The 18,602-nt window shown below is 44.2% G+C and overlaps 1 protein-coding gene across 2 annotated transcripts; it reads right to left on the bottom strand.

Annotated features, from left to right (window-relative positions):
* Nucleotides 1-3,580: 3,580 nt before the first annotated feature.
* Nucleotides 3,581-17,767, bottom strand: nexn (nexilin (F actin binding protein)). Of its 2 annotated transcripts, XM_064934711.1 has the most exons (15): nt 17,630-17,767; nt 14,655-15,171; nt 14,140-14,331; nt 13,448-13,532; nt 12,995-13,143; nt 11,484-11,681; nt 9,260-9,436; nt 8,478-8,666; nt 8,104-8,295; nt 7,315-7,362; nt 6,550-6,747; nt 5,240-5,461; nt 4,944-5,135; nt 4,400-4,763; nt 3,581-4,196 (listed from the first exon to the last, which is right to left on the bottom strand). In XM_064934711.1, the coding sequence occupies exons 2-15, from the start codon at nt 15,123-15,125 to the stop codon at nt 4,183-4,185; spliced, it is 2,691 nt and encodes an 896-aa protein (XP_064790783.1). In that variant the 5' UTR covers nt 15,126-15,171; nt 17,630-17,767; the 3' UTR covers nt 3,581-4,182. The 2 variants fall into 2 exon arrangements, with proteins under 2 accessions (XP_064790783.1, XP_064790782.1); XM_064934710.1 differs by having other exon boundaries at nt 3,581-4,763.
* Nucleotides 17,768-18,602: the final 835 nt, after the last annotated feature.

Genomic DNA, 18,602 nt, shown 5'->3' with positions numbered 1-18,602 from the left:
GTTCGATTACAGGCTCAAAATGGCTAGAAACAAATACATTTCTTCTGAAACTTGTCAGTCTATTCTTGTTCTGAGAAATGAAGGCTATTCCATGCTATAAATTGACAAGAAACTTAAGATCTCGTACAACGCTGTGTACTACTCCCTTCACAGAACAGCGCAAACTGGCTCTAACCTGAATAGAAAGAGGAGTGGGTGGCCGCGGTGTCTAGTTTGAGAAACAGACCCCTCACAAGTCCTCAACTGGCAGATTTGTTAAATACTACCCGCAAAACACCAGTCTCAAAGTCAGCAGTGAAGCGACGATTCTGGGATGCTGGCCTTCTAGGCAGAGTTGCAAAGAAAAAGCCATATCTCAGACTGGCCAATAAAAAGAAAAGATTAAGATGGGCAAAAGAACACAGACACTGGACAGAGGAACTCTGCTTAGAAAGCCAGCATCCCGGAGTCGCCTGACGTCGCCTCTCCTTGAAGTTGAGACGGGTGTTTTGCTGGTACTATTTAAATGAAGCTGCTAGTAGAGGACTTGTGAGGCGTCTCTTTCTCAAACTATTGTTTCAAAAACAAGGACATTTCTAAGTGACCCCAAACTTTTGAACGGTAGTGTATATTTTTCATATATATACGTAACTTTTGATCAATGTACATCACAATCTATGCACCTTGATAAAGGTGCAACTGAAAATAGTATATGTCTTACAATATTGTAATAAACTACAATAGAATAGAATCAAATGGAATAAGTAGAAACCCTCCTCTCCATCCCTCCCTCCCTCCCTCCATCCATGCATTTACACTACTGTAATTGTAACGGTTCTCGTCTGGTGAAAGAGAAGCGGACCAAAATGCAGCGTGGTATTTTTGAGACATGTTTAATGATGATTGAAAACGAACAATACAAAAACAACAAACGGAACGTGAAAACCTATACAGCCTATCTGGTGACAATAAACACAGAGACAGGAACAATCACCCACGAAACACTCAAAGAATGTGGCTGCCTAAATATGGTTCCCAATCAGAGACAACGATAATCACCTGCCTCTGATTGAGAATCGCCTCAGGCAGCCATAGACTATGCTAGACACCCCCAAGACAAAAACACACCACAATAAATCCATGTCACACCCCGGCCTGACCAAATAAATACAGACAAACACAATATATTTCGACCAGGGCGTGACAGAACCCCCCCCCCCCTAAGGTGCGGTCTCCCGGACGCACATCAAAACAATAGGGGAGGGTCCGGGTGGGCGTCTGTCCATGGTGGCGGCTCCGGCGCGGGACGTGGACCCCACTCTATCAATGTCTTAGTCCCTCCTCCTCGCGTCCTTGGATAGTCCACCCTTGCCGCCGACCATGGCCTAGTAGTCCTCACCCAGAACCCCACTGGACTGAGGGGCAGCTCGTAACTGAGGGGCAGCTCGGGACTGAGGGGAATCTCGGGACTGAGGGGAAGCTCGGGACTGAGGGGAAGCTCAGCACTGATGGGAAGCTAAGTACTGATGGGAAGCTCAGCACTGATGGGAAGCTCAGCACTGAGAGGAAGCCCAGCACTGAGAGGAAGCCCAGCACTGAGAGAAAGCTCAGCACTGGGAGGAAGCTCAGGCAGGTAGTTGGATCCGGCAGATCCTGGCTGGCTGGCGGTTCTGGCAGATCCTGGCTGACTGGCGGATCTGGAAGAGTCTGGCTGACTAGCGGATCTGGAAGAGTCTGGCTGACTGGCAGATCTGGAAGACTCTGGCTGACTGGCGGATCTGGAAGAGTCTGGCTGACTGGCGAATCCTGGCAGACTGACGGATCTGGAAGAGTCTGGCTGACTGGCAGATCTGGAAGAGTCTGGATGACTGGCAGATCTGATCTGGAAGAGTCTGGCTGACTGGCAGATCTGGAAGAGTCTGGCTGACTGGCGGATCTGGAAGAGTCTGGCTGACTGGCAGATCTGGAAGAGTCTGGCTGACTGGCGGATCCTGGCAGACTGACGGATCTGGCTGCTCCATGCTGACTGGCGGCTCTGGCTGCTCCATGTAGACTGACAGCTCTGGCGGCTTCTTGCAGACTGGCAGCTCCTTACAGACTGACAGCTCTGGCTGCTCCATGCAGACTGGCAGCTCTGGCTGCTCCATGCAGACTGGCAGCTCTGGCTGCTCCATGCAGACTGACAGCTCTGGCTGCTCCATGCAGACTGACAGCTCTGGCTGCTCCATGCAGACTGACATCTCTGGCTGCTCCATGCAGGCTGGCAGCTCTGGCTGCTCCATGCAGGCTGGCAGCTCTGGCTGCGCTGAACAGGCAGGAGACTCCAGCAGCGCTGTAGACGAGGAAGGCTCTGGCAGCGCTGAACAGGTAGGAGACTCAGGTGGTACTGGGCCGAGGACACGCACAGGAAGGCTGGTGCGGGGAGCTGCCACCGGAGGGCTGGTGTGTGGAGGTGGCACAGGATGGGCTCGACCGTGAAGGCGTACTGGAGATCTTGAGAGCAGTGCTGGCACAGGACGTGCAAGGCTAGGGATGTGCACAGGAGGCCTGGTGCGTGAGGCTGGCACCAACTTCACCAGCCGACAAACACGCACCTCAGGACGAGTATGGATCGCTGACCCAGGTGCCATCAAATCCCCGACACGCTCCGTCGGGCGAATTCCATGCAAAAAGCACCAACACAGCAACTCCCTCATTTCTCTCTCCTCCAATTTCCCCATTAACTCCTTCACAGTCTCTGCTTCGCTCACCTCCAACACCGGCTCTGGTTCTGGTCTCCACCTTGGCTCCTCACGATAAACAGGGAGAGTTGGCTCAGGTCTGACTCCTGACTCTGCCACACTCTCCCTGAGCCCCCCCAAGAAATTTTTGGGGCTGACTCTCGGGCTTCCTTCCGAGTCGCCGTGCTGCCTCCTCATACCGGTGCCTCTCCGCTTTTCCGCCTCCAGTTCTTCTTTGGGGCAGCGATATTCTCCAGGCTGAGCCCAGGGTCCTTCTCCGTTTAGGATTTCCTCCCAAGTCCAGAAATCCTTATTATGTTTCTCCTGCTGTTGCTGTTGCCTGTTACCATGCCGCTTGGTCCCGTTGTGGTGGATGATTCTGTAACGGTTCTCGTCTGGTGAAGGAGAAGCGGACCAAAATGCAGCGTGGTATTTTTGAGACATGTTTAATGATGATTGAAAACGAACAATACAAAAACAACAAACGGAACGTGACAACCTATACAGCCTATCTGGTGACAATAAACACAGAGACAGAAACAATCACCCACAAAACACTCAAAGAATATGGCTGCCTAAATATGGTTCCCAATCAGAGACAACGATAATCACCTGCCTCTGATTGAGAACCGCCTCAGGCAGCCATAGACTATGCTAGACACCCCCAAGACAAAAACACACCACAATAAACCCATGTCACACCCGGCCTGACCAAATAAATACAGACAAACACAATATATTTCGACCAGGGCGTGACAGTAATTTATGTTAAAATAAATGATACAACAGTTGCACACAGACTGGTATTTAGCAAATTTTATTAAAACTTGAAATAAACATATCACAAATATTTAGGCTAGCATAAAACCAATTGTGTCATTATATTTCAAACCATACAACTATATAATTCATATCGTGTAGAGTTGTATTTTAGCTCAACATGAAGAAGAAAAATTTTGGGATATGAAAAATCTTTGTGTACCTTTTAGATTAACAAAATATTAAAAAAGAAAAGAAACAAAAATCCTAAATAGATCTTTTTATTAGTAACCAATGTTTCAGATAGATTGTGCATACTGCTGTATCTATTTCACAGGGATATCAAAAGGCTTTAAATTGGGTTGCACCATATTTTCAAATGAAACTTTATGAAATTTGACCTTTGAAGGGACATTTTCTCAGATGCACAGGCGTTGTGATCTATGATATGATCACAAAATCAATCTGAACGTCATTCATGGCAGCAATCACTCATGGGACCAATATGGGATTTGGCACAGATTTCATCCTAAACATAATAATGAAAGGGATGAATGATGAGCAATACGTAAACAACATGATCTTGCACTTTTCATTTTGTGTGTATCCCTAGAAGGAATGGCTAGCATACTGCTGTTTCCTCCTCTTTTTGGCTCTAACATGAGATATTACGTTATACAAAAAGAGTGAGAGAGACAGGGAAAGTTCCAGAAAAAGGAAAGCATCAGTAGTCCTCAGCTGGAAGAGAGAAACAGAAAAGGGAGGTGTTACCCATAGATGAACCAGCTGAACGAAGCCAATGAGGAAGAGGAACATGCGATCCCATCCAATCATAGAAAGAGGAGCATGCGATCCCATCCAATCATAGGAAGATCAGAAAACTAAAACAGGAAGTGGTATCATGCAGGCATGCAGTGGCAGTCAGACGGACGATTGCTTACTTTCTATCGTTAGGATACAGGTGCTGGCAGCGGTGCCTCTGCTGTTGACAGCTTTGCACATGTACTCTCCCTCGTCCTCTGGGAAGGTCTCTGGCAGGTAGAGGCAGAATGTCTCCCCTCTCTCTATGTACTGATAGTCCTCACAGTCCTGGAGCATATTCCCCTCAAACCACCAGGTCACCTCCGGCTTGGGCTCCCCGGTGATCTTCACCGTGAACCGCACTGGCTCGGCATCCACCACCGATTGGTTCTTCAGGGGCTTCTTAAACCACGGAGCCCCCGACCTGGCGTGGTCCTCCTCATCCTCATAGGCTGCCGAGCCATTGATGATGCTTCCCTCTTCCTCCTCCTCATCTTCCCTTTTCTGCCAAAGACATGACACGTGATATCACATTTTAGATTTATGGAACCCCTCCCCCTCTCACATTACCACTTCGGGCTGAACTGAGCTGTCATGCGTTTTTAGAATGTCATGCGTGTCAAGGATGCCCACAGTTTAACAACGAGAAACCCGATGATTGAACCCGATGAAAGAGGGATTTACTTTTTGGAGAGCGGCATCAATCTCTTGCTGCTCGAACTGCATCCTCTGCAGCTTCTGTTCCTCCACCCTTTTCCTCTCCTCCCCCTCTCTGGCTTTGGCCATTTGTTCGAACCGTGCGCGCATGTCCACCTTCTGTCTGAACGGAGCCTCTTCAGCCCCCTTTTCTGTGTCCTTTTTGCCTTCATCATCCTCCTGAAAAAAACAGCCCTCACAGTAAGTGATTTCAGAAGAACATGATACAGACCAACACGTTGGCGTTCCTAAGCGATTCTGAAGGACCATGCTCAAATATATACCTCCTGGACCCGCTCTTCTTCCCTCTCTTTGATTTCCTCGTCTACGGCCTTTCTCTTTGCTCTCACGTCCTCAATCGTTTTCTGGATCTCCTCGTCTTTCAACTGCTTGATCTTCTCAAACTTGGACTTGAGGTTCTTGGCCTGGATGGAGCCGGTCCTCTTGAGTTTCTTCAGCTCCTCATACTCCTTACTCACTGTATCAGAGCTCTCATTCACTTCATCCTTTGGAAAGAAGCACATTGAACTGATGAGTGATGAGGATACGATCACAATCGAAGCATACAGTGAGCTCCAAAAGTATTGGGACAGTGATATCTTTTTGTTGTTGTATTGGCTCTGTAGTCCAGCACTTTGGATTTGAAATGGTACAATTGACTACGAGGTTAGTGCAGACTGTCTTTAATTTGAGGGTATTTTCATCCGTATCGGTTGAACCATTTACAAATTACAGCACTTTTTTTTCATTTTTCATTTTTTAATTCAGCAAATATGTGTATTAAAGTAGTCAAAACTTTAGTACTTGGTCCCATATTCCTAGCGCACAATGATGACATTAAGCTTGTGACGCTACGAACTTGTTGGATTAATTTGCTGTTTGTTTAGGTTGTATTTCAGATTATTTTGTGCCCAATTGAAATTATAATGGTCAATAATGTATTGTGTCATTTTGGAGTTTATTCAACTTTTATTGTTAATAAGAATAGAATATGTTTCTAAACACTTATACATTATTGTCAATTCTACCATGATTATGTAAAGTCAAAAGCTTGTGGTAATCATTGCTGCTAGGAATATGGCACCAAATACTCAACTTTTGACTACTTTAATACACATATAAGTGAATTTGTCCAAATAGTTTTGGTCCCTAATATTGGGGGACTGCGTACAAAAAGTGCTGTACTTTCTAAACCGTTCACCCGGTATGGATGAGAAAACCCTCAAATTAAACAGTCTGCACTTTAACCTGATTGTATCATTTCAAATCCAAAGTGCTGGAGTACAGAGCCAAAACAACAAAACAATTGCCACTGTTTCAATACATTTGGAGCTCACAGTAGGTCTCATGGTTTAAACTGGAGCCGTATGTATCAAGCGTCTCATAGTAGGAGGGCTTGGGATTGTGATCTAAAAGGCAAAACTGATCAGAAATCAGCACTCCTACTCTGAGACGCTTGATAAATACAGTCCCTGGTTCTCCTCGTCTTGTCATCAATCTCTGCAGTTGGTAGTTCCATGCCAATATCCATGAGACTTCCCATGTGGGTTTTAGTTAAGAGCATTGTGAGACTGATACCATGTTGATGACTGACCTCTCCCATCTCTTGTCTGAGCTGCTCAAACTCCAGTTTCTCCTGCTCCATTTTCTTTTTGCGCGCCTCCACCTTGCGCTTCCTATCGGCTTCCTCCTTCTGCTTCAGCAGCTCCTCGAAGTTCATCTCTAGTTTCCCAGGGTGCAATGCTTCCTGGGACTCGCTCTTGAACATCCCTTCCTCTTCCTCGTCTAGCACCTGGCGGAATACAAACACAGAGCATGGTGTCATTTGACATTTCACTATAAACCAATCAGAATCAAACAGCACAAATAATCTTTAATCACAAATCAATCATCATATCAGCTTCCAATAGCAATTCAATCCACCGGTTTAACCCTCCCAGAATGATTCACAAACAGTGAAGCACCCAATGAAAAGCAAAGCTAAGCAACATAGTCACATTGAACAGCAAAGCAAAGAGAACCAAATCACATTGATCTTCTCACCAGATACTGTAAAAAGCCCTAGAATGAGATGAAGATTTTTAATCTCGTTCTAGTAAGTCTTTCAACATCATTGTAGAATCAGTCCAAGTAACCAGGACACACTATTACACACTGATGGGGAGCCACTTTTAAAGCAAGCCAGCAGTGTTAGTATGCCTACTGAATATCCCATTCATACAGACCATTCACATCCATGCATATGACCTTTGACTTACAATAAGAACTTACAGTATTAGCAGTTCATGGGAAACACGGTGTTATTTCTTCTTAGTCAGTGTATAAGTACAATTGTCATTTGAAAGTGAAAATATCTTACTTCTCCATCTTGATATGAAGTCTTAGATTTTTCCCGATCCAGGGGGCTCTTTAAGAAGATAATTTGAAAGTAGGAACAGCAATTGCAAGTGTAGTGTTTCAGTAACGTTACATCATCATGTAGGATTAATCCATGTCCTATTATAGACCAATTAGAGATTGAGTTCTTATATTAAATATAGACTTCCTCAAATGTTAATATTGGGGTTAGTTTTCAGTAGATTATAGCAACATTGGTCCCACTTTAAACAAACTATAACTTTAAGTGAACTATAAGAACTATGGAGTCATAATAAAGCCTTCGTAAGGCCTACACAAATCATTTATAAGCAAATGTCATTTGCAGTTTGTTTAAAGTGTGAGCATTACATTGGATATGAGCTCAGATGACACATCTGGATCAAGCCGAGTTCAAAATATCGCAAAGTGTGAGAAACTGAAGGTATTCATCTGTGACATACACACGCCAAACAAGTTACAAAAAGTAACTCGCTGTGGCTCTAATCATGATGAAAAAACAGGAATAAATTATTAATCAAAATAATTTTAATCATTTCACATGCTCCTTCTGAACGTAGCCTACTATAACCTACATGTTAGCGCAGGGCTTCATAAGCAACATGCTGGTGCTGCCTGCAGAGGTGTGTTCATAGAGATCCTATGATTCACAAATGTTTCTAAAATCAATTTTTTTTCCTGGCAAGATGGCAGATTTTTTTATCATAATGCTAAGATACCAAATTCCACTAGTGAATTGTAGGATCTTTATGGGTATGTTACCCAGTCCTACCATATTCTTGCGGGCCTCTGCAAAGAGCCTCTTCTCCTCCTCCAGCCTCCTCTTGGCCTCCTCCTCTGCTTTCTTCTCCTCCGCCTCTCTCCTCTGACGCTCCTTGTCCTCGAAGCTGATGCACAGCTTCCCTGGCTTGCTGCCCTCCAGGTTCAGCATGGCCAGGAACACCTCATCGTCATCATCCACTATCTGGAGAAGGAGGACAACAACGAAAGAGCTCAAACTAGTGTCTGACATCTCTGGGTGGGATCAGTATGAAAAAGGAACTCTAAACCATCTCCTATGACATGGCAATGACCATAGGAGATGGCAAGACAGCACGAACAGATCTGGGGACCAGGTGTAGTGACCATTATATTACTCTCACTGACCATGCTTTTCCTGGCCTCGGCGAAAGCCCTCCTCTCCTCTTCCATTCGTCTCTTGTACTCTGCCTCTGCTGCCTTGCGCTCATTCTCTACCCTCTGTTTCTCAAGCTCCTCGAAGCTCAGCCTTAGTTTACCAGGCTGGATCACCTCTCTCTCGCCCTGAGCTCCTTGCGAGTCCTCCTCATCGTCGCCCTGCAAACACATCAACTTCCAAAATCACACAAGGCACAAGGCTGGGAAGTATAGCTCAGTTGGTTAGAACGCAGCGCTAACAACAACAACAACAGCGCAGGTTCAATCCGGGAAGAGCCTCAAAGCACCTTATCGAAGCTTGATTGTACGTAGTGCTAAGTAAATGCTACTGTTAAGAATGCATTGACTGTTTAATACAGTTTTTTTTCCCGGGGGGTTTTTCTTGTTCGGAAAATATGGATCGTTTTAGGCCTCATCCCATGTTTACGAGATTATGTTCACCTTTATAACTACATTATACACCCCAACATGCAAGCACTGACCGATTGAGATTGCTTCTTTAAAAGTCTCATCAAGACCTAAAGATGCCACAAGTCAACTTGACACTTCAAAAGCACAAGAGAAAAGATCTGCAGGATGTATGAAGGGGATATGCAGGGTTGGTACAGGATGGCCACGCTGATAATTTACTCCCAAGGTTTACAGTATCTAGCAAGTCGGAAATATCTCAGCTATCACAAGGAAAGTACAGGCCATTGAAACGTAATATGCTAATAAGGAATGAGCTAATAGTGTTTTATAAGATCTGTCACCATTTCCAGCTTGGCCACTTCGAAGGCTTTCTTCTCCTCTTGCAGACGTCGTTTAGCTTCCCTCTCGGCCTGCTTCCTCAGTCTTTCCTGCCTCTCCTTCTCCGCCTCCTCAAACGTCATCTTCAGCTTCCCAGGAGTCACCTGTTCCTTCTCCGTGGGTTGCTCCTCATCCTCATCCTGCGTTGACCAAGACAGTCTACCTTAGAGACCACCATATCCACATGAAGTAGTGACACAGAACGGCTGTCATGAAAGATGAGATTTTCCTAGTTTCCTAGAAACACCTACAGTGCCTTGCAAAAGTAATCATCCCCCTTGGCGTTTTTCCTATTTTGTTGCATTACAACCTGCAACTTAAATGGATTTTTATTTATTTAATGGACATGCACAAAATAGGTCAAATTGGTGAAGTGAAATGAAAAAACAATTACAAACAGAAAAGTGGTGCGTGCATATGTATTCACCCCCTTTGCTATGAAGCCCCTAAATAAGATCTGGCGCAACCAATTACCTTCAGAAGTCACATAATTAGTTGAATAAAGTCCACCTGTGTGCAATATAAGTGATCTGTCACATGATATACATCTGTTCTGAAAGGCCCCAGAGTCTGCAACACCACTAAGCAAGGGGCACCAACAAGCAAGCGGCACAATGAAGACCAAGGAGCTCTCGTAACAGGTCAGGGACAAAGTTGTGGAGAAGTACAGATCAGGGTTGGGTTATAAAAAAATATTGGAAACTTTGAACATCCCACGGAGCACCATTAAATACACTATTAAACAATTGAAATAATATGGCACCACAACAATCCTGCCAAGAGAGGGCCGCCCACCAAAACTCATGGACCAGGCAAGGAGGGCATTAATCAGAGAGGCAACAACGAGACCAAAGATAACCCTGAAGGAGCTGCAAAGCTCCACAGCGGAGATTGGAGTATCTGTCCATAGGACCATTTTAAGCCGTACACTCCACGGAGCTGGGCTTTACGGAAGAGTGGTCAGAAAGAGCCATTGTTTTAAAGAAAAAAATAAGAAAACACGTTTGGTGTTCGCCAAAAGGCATGTGGGAGACTCCCCAAACATATGGAAGAAGGTACTCTGGTCAGATGAAACTGAAATTGAGCTTTTGGCCATCAAGGAAAACACTATGTCTGGCACAAACCCAACATCTCTCATCACCCCGAGAACGCCATCCCCACAGTGAAGCATGGTGGTGGCAGCATCATGCTGTGAGGATGTTTTTCATCGGCAGCGACTGGGAAACTGGTCAGAATTGAAGGAATGATGGATGGTGCTAAATACAGGGAAATTCTTGAGGGAAACCTGTTTCAGTCTTCCAGAGATTTGAGACTGGGACGGAAGTTCACCTTCCAGCAGGACAATGACCCGAAGCATACTGCTACAGCAACACTCGAGTGGTTTAAAGGGAAACATTTAAATGTCTTGGAATGGCCTAGTCAAAGCCCAGACCTCAATCCAATTGAGAATCTGTAGTATGACTTAAAGATGACTGTACACCAGCGGAACCCATCCAACTTGAAGGAGCTGGAGAAGAATGGGCAAAAATCCAAGTGGTTAGATGTGCCAAGATTATAGAGACATGCCCCAAGAGACTTGCACCTGTAATTGCTGCAAAAGGTGGCGCTACAAAGTATTGACCTTGGGGGTATGAAAAGTTACGCACGCTCAATTTTTCTGTTTTTTTTGTGTTATTTCTTGTTTGTTTCACAATAAAATATATTTTGTATCTTCAAAGTGGTAGGCATGATGTGTAAATCAAATAATACAACCCCCCCAAAAATCTATTTTAATATCAGGTTGTAAGGCAATAAAATAGGAAAAATGCCAAGGGGGTGAATACTTTCGCAAGCCACGGTAAGCTGTTCCTTTGTCCTACCAAAACTACTTCTCTGTGGGCTGCTCCTCATCCTGCTTTGATATAAACAATCTACACTTAGACCCCCATTTTACCACAAGGTATTGACACAGACAGAATAGATTTCATTAAGGATTTTCCTGAAACAATTAAGCTCTTTCTTTGTCCTGTGGGCTGACATAAACAATCTACACCTAGACCACCATATTCCCACGAAGTATTGAAGTATTGACACAGACACATGGATATAATGGCTTTCATGAAATATTTGATTTTCCAAGATTTCCTCCTAAAACAGCTACGCTGCCAGTCCTGCCAAAGCCTATTGGAAAGGTCCTCCTCAGCTCACCTGTACAACCGAGCGCCGCTTGGCCTCGCGGAAGGACTGCTTGTTCTCGTTGTAGCGCTTCTTCTTCTCCTCCTCAGTCCTCTTCTTCAGCTCTTCCTCACGGTTCTTCTCCAGGTCCTCAAAGTTCATCTTGATCCTGCCTGGAGGTCGCGACGGCTTCGATGGCACCACACAGACCAGGATGCTGTCATCTCCCTCCTGACATAAGTGGAGCCATTGTGAGAAAAGGAAATTACATTTAACATGAGATAAGATATGATAAGACAGTACTTTATTGATTCCCAAAGGGGGTTTAGCACATAAAACATCAGCAACACAAACCATTTCCTGGTCTGTGAACTTGACAAGTGCTAAAGTGGTTGTGTATAACCAAGTAATGGACTAAAGCTATGTTATACATTATGAAATTACTAGTTGATACCTGCCTGTGTCATGTCAAAATAGAGAGAAAAATCCCCACTAACAAAACACACGCACAGAGAGAGAGAGAGAGAGAGAGAGAGAGAGAGAGAGAGAAGCTAACAGCCCATAAAAGAGAACATTCTTTCGGCCTAATGGCCACCATTTTCAATGGGTCAGTCTGTGAATGTCAGCCCTAAAATAGGAGGGGTGGGGGGGAAACAGGGGCTAATTTAGTCAGTGGTGTGGGAAACAGTTGCCAGTCACATGTTGTCTACACCTGACAGTGTATGTGGCTCAAGCAGCAGCAGAACTTGTAAGCACGGTGGCCCAATTGTTTATAGCTCACTCGGTCAGTACTGGCTCAGGTTAAAGCTACCGCCCACCTCAATAAAGACTTCCCCAAGTTTTGTCTCACTACTATACAGTAAAGGTACATGCAGTAGGTTGCAGTGAAAGGAGACAATGAAGATTGAAGTCCATATAGCTTTCACCATGTTCAAGAAACTAATAGATCACTGGATTAGAATGAAGATCAACAACGTGTGGACAGTAAGCAATGAATACAAGCATTAGGCATAATGCTTCCTAGTACTTCCTAGTGTGTGTTGTCACTTACTGAAATCTACCACCTTATCGTATCTAGGTCAACATAAATTTGGAGAACTGGCTTCGGTCCAGTTTGGCATGGTTATAGCTACAGCATTGCAACTAGCGCTGAATGCCTTTCGAAAGCAGCAATTTAGTTTGTGGTCCATTCTAAGGATACTAAAGCAACTACGCAATGACAAGTGAGGAAAACCTTGTTCGACTTGACAGATACACCCAAAATTCATAGCATATGACCTGAATGTGTGTTCTCAGAGCTGCTGTGGCTTGCAGCCCCACTGGACTCCACTGCAGGATTTCCCTCCAACCTGCACCAACTGTTAGCCTTTCAAATGACACTTAAAATAACTCATCTGGGTGGCAGCTGAGGATTACCTGACTGATTACACATAGATGGAGGCCAGTCCCTCAGTAGAGGCAGCGACTGAGCAATCCAGCCCCACTGTCCCACTTCCCCTATAGGCTACACTACAGTATACCTGGAAGTAATCCCGCATGTTTACCTCTGCGGCTTTCTTGGCCAGCTCCTTCTGCATCTTCGCTTTCTCCATGATGTCCTGGGTGGCGCGCTTCTTCCTCTCCTCCTCCATCCTCTTCCTCTCCTCCTCCTGTCTCTGCTTCTCCATCTCGGCAAACTTCCCCTTCACACTACCTGTAGAGTGTAGACCCCACACGTAGATGATGGTGAAGATGAGGCCACAGCACAAACAACAGGGTTGTGTCCGTTAGGCATGCAACATTTTAAAACGTTTTGCAGCTGGAATTGAAAATGAGCGCTCCTTATTGGATGAGTCCAGGTAGTCCCTCCCTGTTTCAGTCCGTATCCTTTCAGTTTGTTGCCAAATGAATTTGCCCCATGGGTTGAGATGAGAATTAGAACAGAGCCCTCTTCCTCAGTCCTCTCCCACAGCCCACCTGCCCTCCTCTACACCCTCAACAATACCCCCATTTCCTACCTGTGATCTTGGGGACGTAGGATTTCTCTACCTTGGCTGGCTTCACCTCCTCCTCCTCATCACTGGAGGCAAGTAGTTCTTTTATCTGTGGTGGATCAGAGGGAGAGCTTTGCTGAGAGGTTACCAGTTTATCTGGGATCATCTGCTTTGCACGCTCAGGAGCCATGCTGGTCCCAGCAAGTTCTCAAGCCCCTAATCCTGTGTAATTGCACATGCATGTGACCTGCAGGGAGGCCTCTGATTGGATCATGTGGTTGTGACATGGGGTAGATCAGCATGAAGGCATCCCGTCTCGGAGAGTTGACTACGATAGTACAGGGCATTTTCTCCCCCCCCCCTCCTGAGTATCAATGTGTTAATCCCTCGTATCGGTCACTGTTTGTTTTACCACGCTGCAACCTGTGATACAGCTTGTGATAAAGGACAGCATGCATAAAATGCACAGTTGATTTAGTATGTTATCAGTAATTATCAGTAAAAAAATGTCTAGAATAATCACCCTCGATGGATAAAAGCACAACCCAAACACAATTATAAGGTACTTCAATTAAATAAAAAATGTGTAATTGTTCTGCACAAAGTGATGTGATGATGTTCTCCATTACATCCACACTGTGGTTGTTGAGGCTAGTGCTCCATACCATGCAGGTCAAAGTTAGTTGGGGTTATCTCTGTCTTGTTTGACCTCCGACCTGTTGCTTCCTGCGGTTGTATTCCCTCTCCTTGACATACTGCTCCTTCCTCTTCTGGTGCTCCTCCTGGCTCCTCCTACTGTTGCGCTCCTCCCTGGCCTTCTGCATGGCCTCAAACTTGTTCTTCACGTCAGCCTTACCAATCTGGGGCACGTAGCTCCTGGCCACTGGCTTTTTGAAGCGCAGGAGCCTCTGGAGAAAGATGAAGATACACGTGTCAATGTAACATTTTTTTGTAAAAGGATTGGGAGTGTGCTAAGGGAAAGATTCATAGGAGTGAGATCCATAGGGCTGAGAGTCTCAGAACTCAAACACGTTTTGAATAGTGTCATTCAGTTGAACGCTGCAGAAACCTCATGAGAGATCTACAGGCAGACTCCCTGATGTAACACCAGTAATTGTCTCGACAACTGACTATATTTCATATTGAACATGTCCAGAAGTAAACCTTACTATTCAGTAAGCTAATACGTCAACTCCAACAGGATAAACTCACAGATATGGCCGTGCCTCACCTCTTGTTTCAGTGCCACTTCAGATATGTTCTGTAACTGGTCTTTCTCTTCTTCCTCTTTTTCATTGTCCATGTCGTGAGCCACACCATTTTGTGCCTCATCCTTCTTGTCCTTCCTCGATCTTGACCTTTGCATTAGCTTGTCCTTTGCCGTGTCATTTTCTCTGTGCTCCACCTCACTCATGTCATGTGCCTCATCTTCCTCGTCCTCCTCAGGCTCTGTGTGAACCTCGTCCTCTTCGGTGTGAACCTCTTCCTCATTCTCGCTAAGTGCCTCGTCATGCTTGTCAGGTGGGGCATCGTCCTTTTTGTGTGCCCCGAGACCGTGCCACTCGGTCGCGACGTCGCCATGCGCGTTCGCATTCGTATCGGGGGCCGCGTCACTCGTGTCGCGTGTCACATCGTTCAGGCCGTGTGCCACATCAGTCATGTCGTATGCGACATCCGCAACATTCTGTGCCACCTCAGTCATGTCTGCGCCACTCTGACAAATTGACAAGGTCCTCTTCAAATGTTACCTGTCAAAAAAAGAAAGGTAACATTACGGTATCGTACATATAACAACCTATTAATCTTCACATAATCACTTTATTATTTATTGTGCATATCGCTTTAACAATTTTATTAAGCTCCTCTTTCCCATATTCAAACTTACTCAACCAAAAAATGCTAACTAAATGTAGTCTCATTCATCTCAACCATCATCAAAGATGTAATGGTCTGACAGATCTACCAATGATGGACTTCAGATTGAGCTGACTGAACGAACTATATTGAATAGGCAACCATTTTACAGGTAAACATTACAAATTGCCCTTTCTGAAATGCGGTGTGGTAAATGACTAGCCTATATGGACTTCAAGAATGTGTGTAACTTTGAATATCTGTCATTGTTTTACTACCCTACATATTACACTGTAAAGCACTTTGTGACAACTACTGTAAAAGGGCTCTATAAAATACATTAGATTGATTAATTAATACCATGCCTACACAATATCACATTATAAATAAACACAATTGCTGAGCATCTGAAGTCTTGCGAGTGTCTGTTTGGGGAGGCAGGCACCTCATGGCTGCTGCAGTTTAGGGGAGGAAAGGGTTGCTCCTCCTCATGCCCCTCCTCCTCCCCAGTGCAGGGTCAGAACGCTAAGTATAGACCACTTGTGTGTCCAGGCCATGTGATCATGGCTATTTCTGATGAGTGATATGCGGTGGGATAGAGCTAGGGTCGGCAGCCGCATGTCGCCCAACAGACCCTTGACAAAACGGACAGACTTAGTCCCAGACAATCGGATGAGCAAGAGATGTTTGGGCCATAGAGTCATCAGACACTAAAAAGGTTACTGTTGATCCGCGTGTTAGAAATCTAAGCTTGGCATCTGGCATGGCTATACATTTTGAATATGTTCTCATCAATTCACTTGGTAATAATACTGACGTAAACAGTCAGGGGTTTGCGGTGAACAAAGGGCAGTGCAAAGTACCGCTAAACATGTGCATGTGACCAATACAATTTGATTTGATTTGAATTTTTAAAAAGACAGGCCAACAAATACAATGTCATTGATTTGACTGTTTGATGGATTGAACGCTTGAAAGGTAGGCCTAAATGTACCCAATGTTGGCCAAATGTTGATTATATGGGCCGACTTAACAGAGTGCGACACGCACAACTTTTTGTCAAAAGGACCACCTGTTGCAAATTTGACTTTGAGTTCAAGTTCAGATCGATTTCCCATTACACACCTGATAGACAGCTGTGTTGGCACATATCACATCAACAACTGTGAGTATGACAACTACTGTGATGTTGATGGTATGGATTACCAGTCTGAGAGTAACAGGTAATTAACTGGATTCTAACAATATATGAATAACCCAAGGCTTCTTTCTAAAAAAAAATGTATCTCAACCAATGCACTATTAGACTGGGGTCAGTACATCTGTTACAGCTGTGGAATTGGTCATCAGAATACACTGCCCTCTTCAATCCAGCTGTGATAACCAGGCATCATAATGAAGGTGATAATTCATGTAAAAAAAAAAGACGTTTTTTTTTTATCGCAAAATTGTCTCTTTGTATATCACAAATGGACACTAATCCAAATGATGCAATATGGGGATTCAGTGACCAAACACAAATCCCAAGTCACCATCTCTCTACAAAGAAGTTGTCAAGCCTTTGCTGAAACACAAATACCATTAGAGAAATATAATTCCAGGCACATTTATAGTATTGTTGAAGCACTTCCATATGGTATATAAACTTAAGTAGCCTATAAATCATGACCTCATATTTAATCATTTAGAGTATAACATATTGGCAAGAGGAATACAAAGTTATTACTGTAAAAAAAAGATCTACAGTCTATTGAATTACAGTTACACCCATGAGTACTTTTCTTGACCCCACATTTCATGCAAGGATTTGCCTCGAATAACTTGAACTGCCATATCATAGTTAACCAACACATTTAGGCCTGGCAAGTGAAGTCCTATTTTGGTCTAACAGATATACTCAGCTGCCACTAAATACCATGACAATGTGCTAGAAGAATCTGTGTGTTCAAATAAAAAATCATCTGTGTTTTAAAAGAACATATCTGGATTTCTTTGATGTTTGGTCATGTTAGACCGACATTAAAAAGTAAGAGTACCAAACTAACAGAATATTTTATTTTACAGCTAAACAAAACATGTTTTTGTGTATTTTTTTTATACCCAACAGCTGAATGACAAAGCAAAGTCAACTAGGCCTAACTGAAACATTATAACTTTCAATATTTCACCTTTTTTTAAGACTAAATTATAGTTTGCCTAGCATTCTTTAAAAAAATGTACATTACAAATCTCAATTTAAAGATCAACAATTGAGGGGCAAATTTGAAACTCTCCCCAACAGGTGAATTTTAACATCCACATAACACACATTATCTTCAACTAAAGTCTTGTAGGAAGAAAAAAAACGTTTACCTGTTTCAGTGTAATCTCCTCCTTTATCATAGGAATTTTCTGTACAAATAGTGGATTAAAACAAAAGTAATGGCAAGATGACAAATCCCAATTTGTCAAAACACGGAGATGTGTGCGCCCTGTTCACTGTCAAACGACTCAAAGTCGAATGGGTGAGGTTACATATCCGTAACCAGCTTCCATAAAAGTAGGCCTACCGCTACTTTTGCCGTCTAACGCATTCCGCGCGCGCCAGCGCCAGCTTCAGCTGTCGCCTCAAATACGCATGGTGCTTTCTGTTCGTTTGATGCAGATACAGTTGCAGTTCTCTCAGCCAGTCTCCCTGCCTGTGTTTGTATTTGTCAAATGGTATATTCCCTGCTGTTATAACGACATTGCGTGAGTTAAGGAAGGCTACATTTAAAAAACTATTTTGTTTGCATGTTATCTTTCAGCAATGTGGCTACTACTAGTCCTATGATTGACCCTTTTCCACCAGAACATACAGATTGTCTTTAAAAAAATGCTGACAGTGTGGTAGGCTCACTATTTGAACAAGTCCAGTGGAGGCTGCTAGGGGGAGGACGGCTCATAATAATGTCTAGAACGGAGTGAATGGAATGGTATCAACTGATGAGTTTGTTGTATTTGATACCATTCCACCTATCCCACTCCAGCCATTACCAGGAGCCCGTCCTCCCCAATTAAGGTGCCACCAACCTCCTGTGGTTGAGACATAAACATGTGTGAAACTTGCACAATACTGAACTCATCATCAGCCCTATGTCAAATGTAAAAACGGTGTTTACATGAGAGACCGGCTCAAACTCATGATAGGGTATGCCTACTTCTCAGAACGCATTCCAAGTTCCACTGTTCATCCCTAACTTTTATAGGGAATACATTCACAATCAGCTCGGGACACAGTAGAAGGTGGCAGGTACCCTGGTGGTTAGAGTGTTGGTCCAGTAATCAAAAGGTTGCTGGTTCAAAT

Source organism: Oncorhynchus masou, chromosome 24, assembly GCF_036934945.1.
Source record: "Oncorhynchus masou masou isolate Uvic2021 chromosome 24, UVic_Omas_1.1, whole genome shotgun sequence".
Taxonomy (NCBI): Eukaryota; Metazoa; Chordata; class Actinopteri; order Salmoniformes; family Salmonidae; genus Oncorhynchus; species Oncorhynchus masou.
Note: the sequence above shows the minus strand (reverse complement) of the source record. Positions and strands in the feature narration are given on the sequence as shown.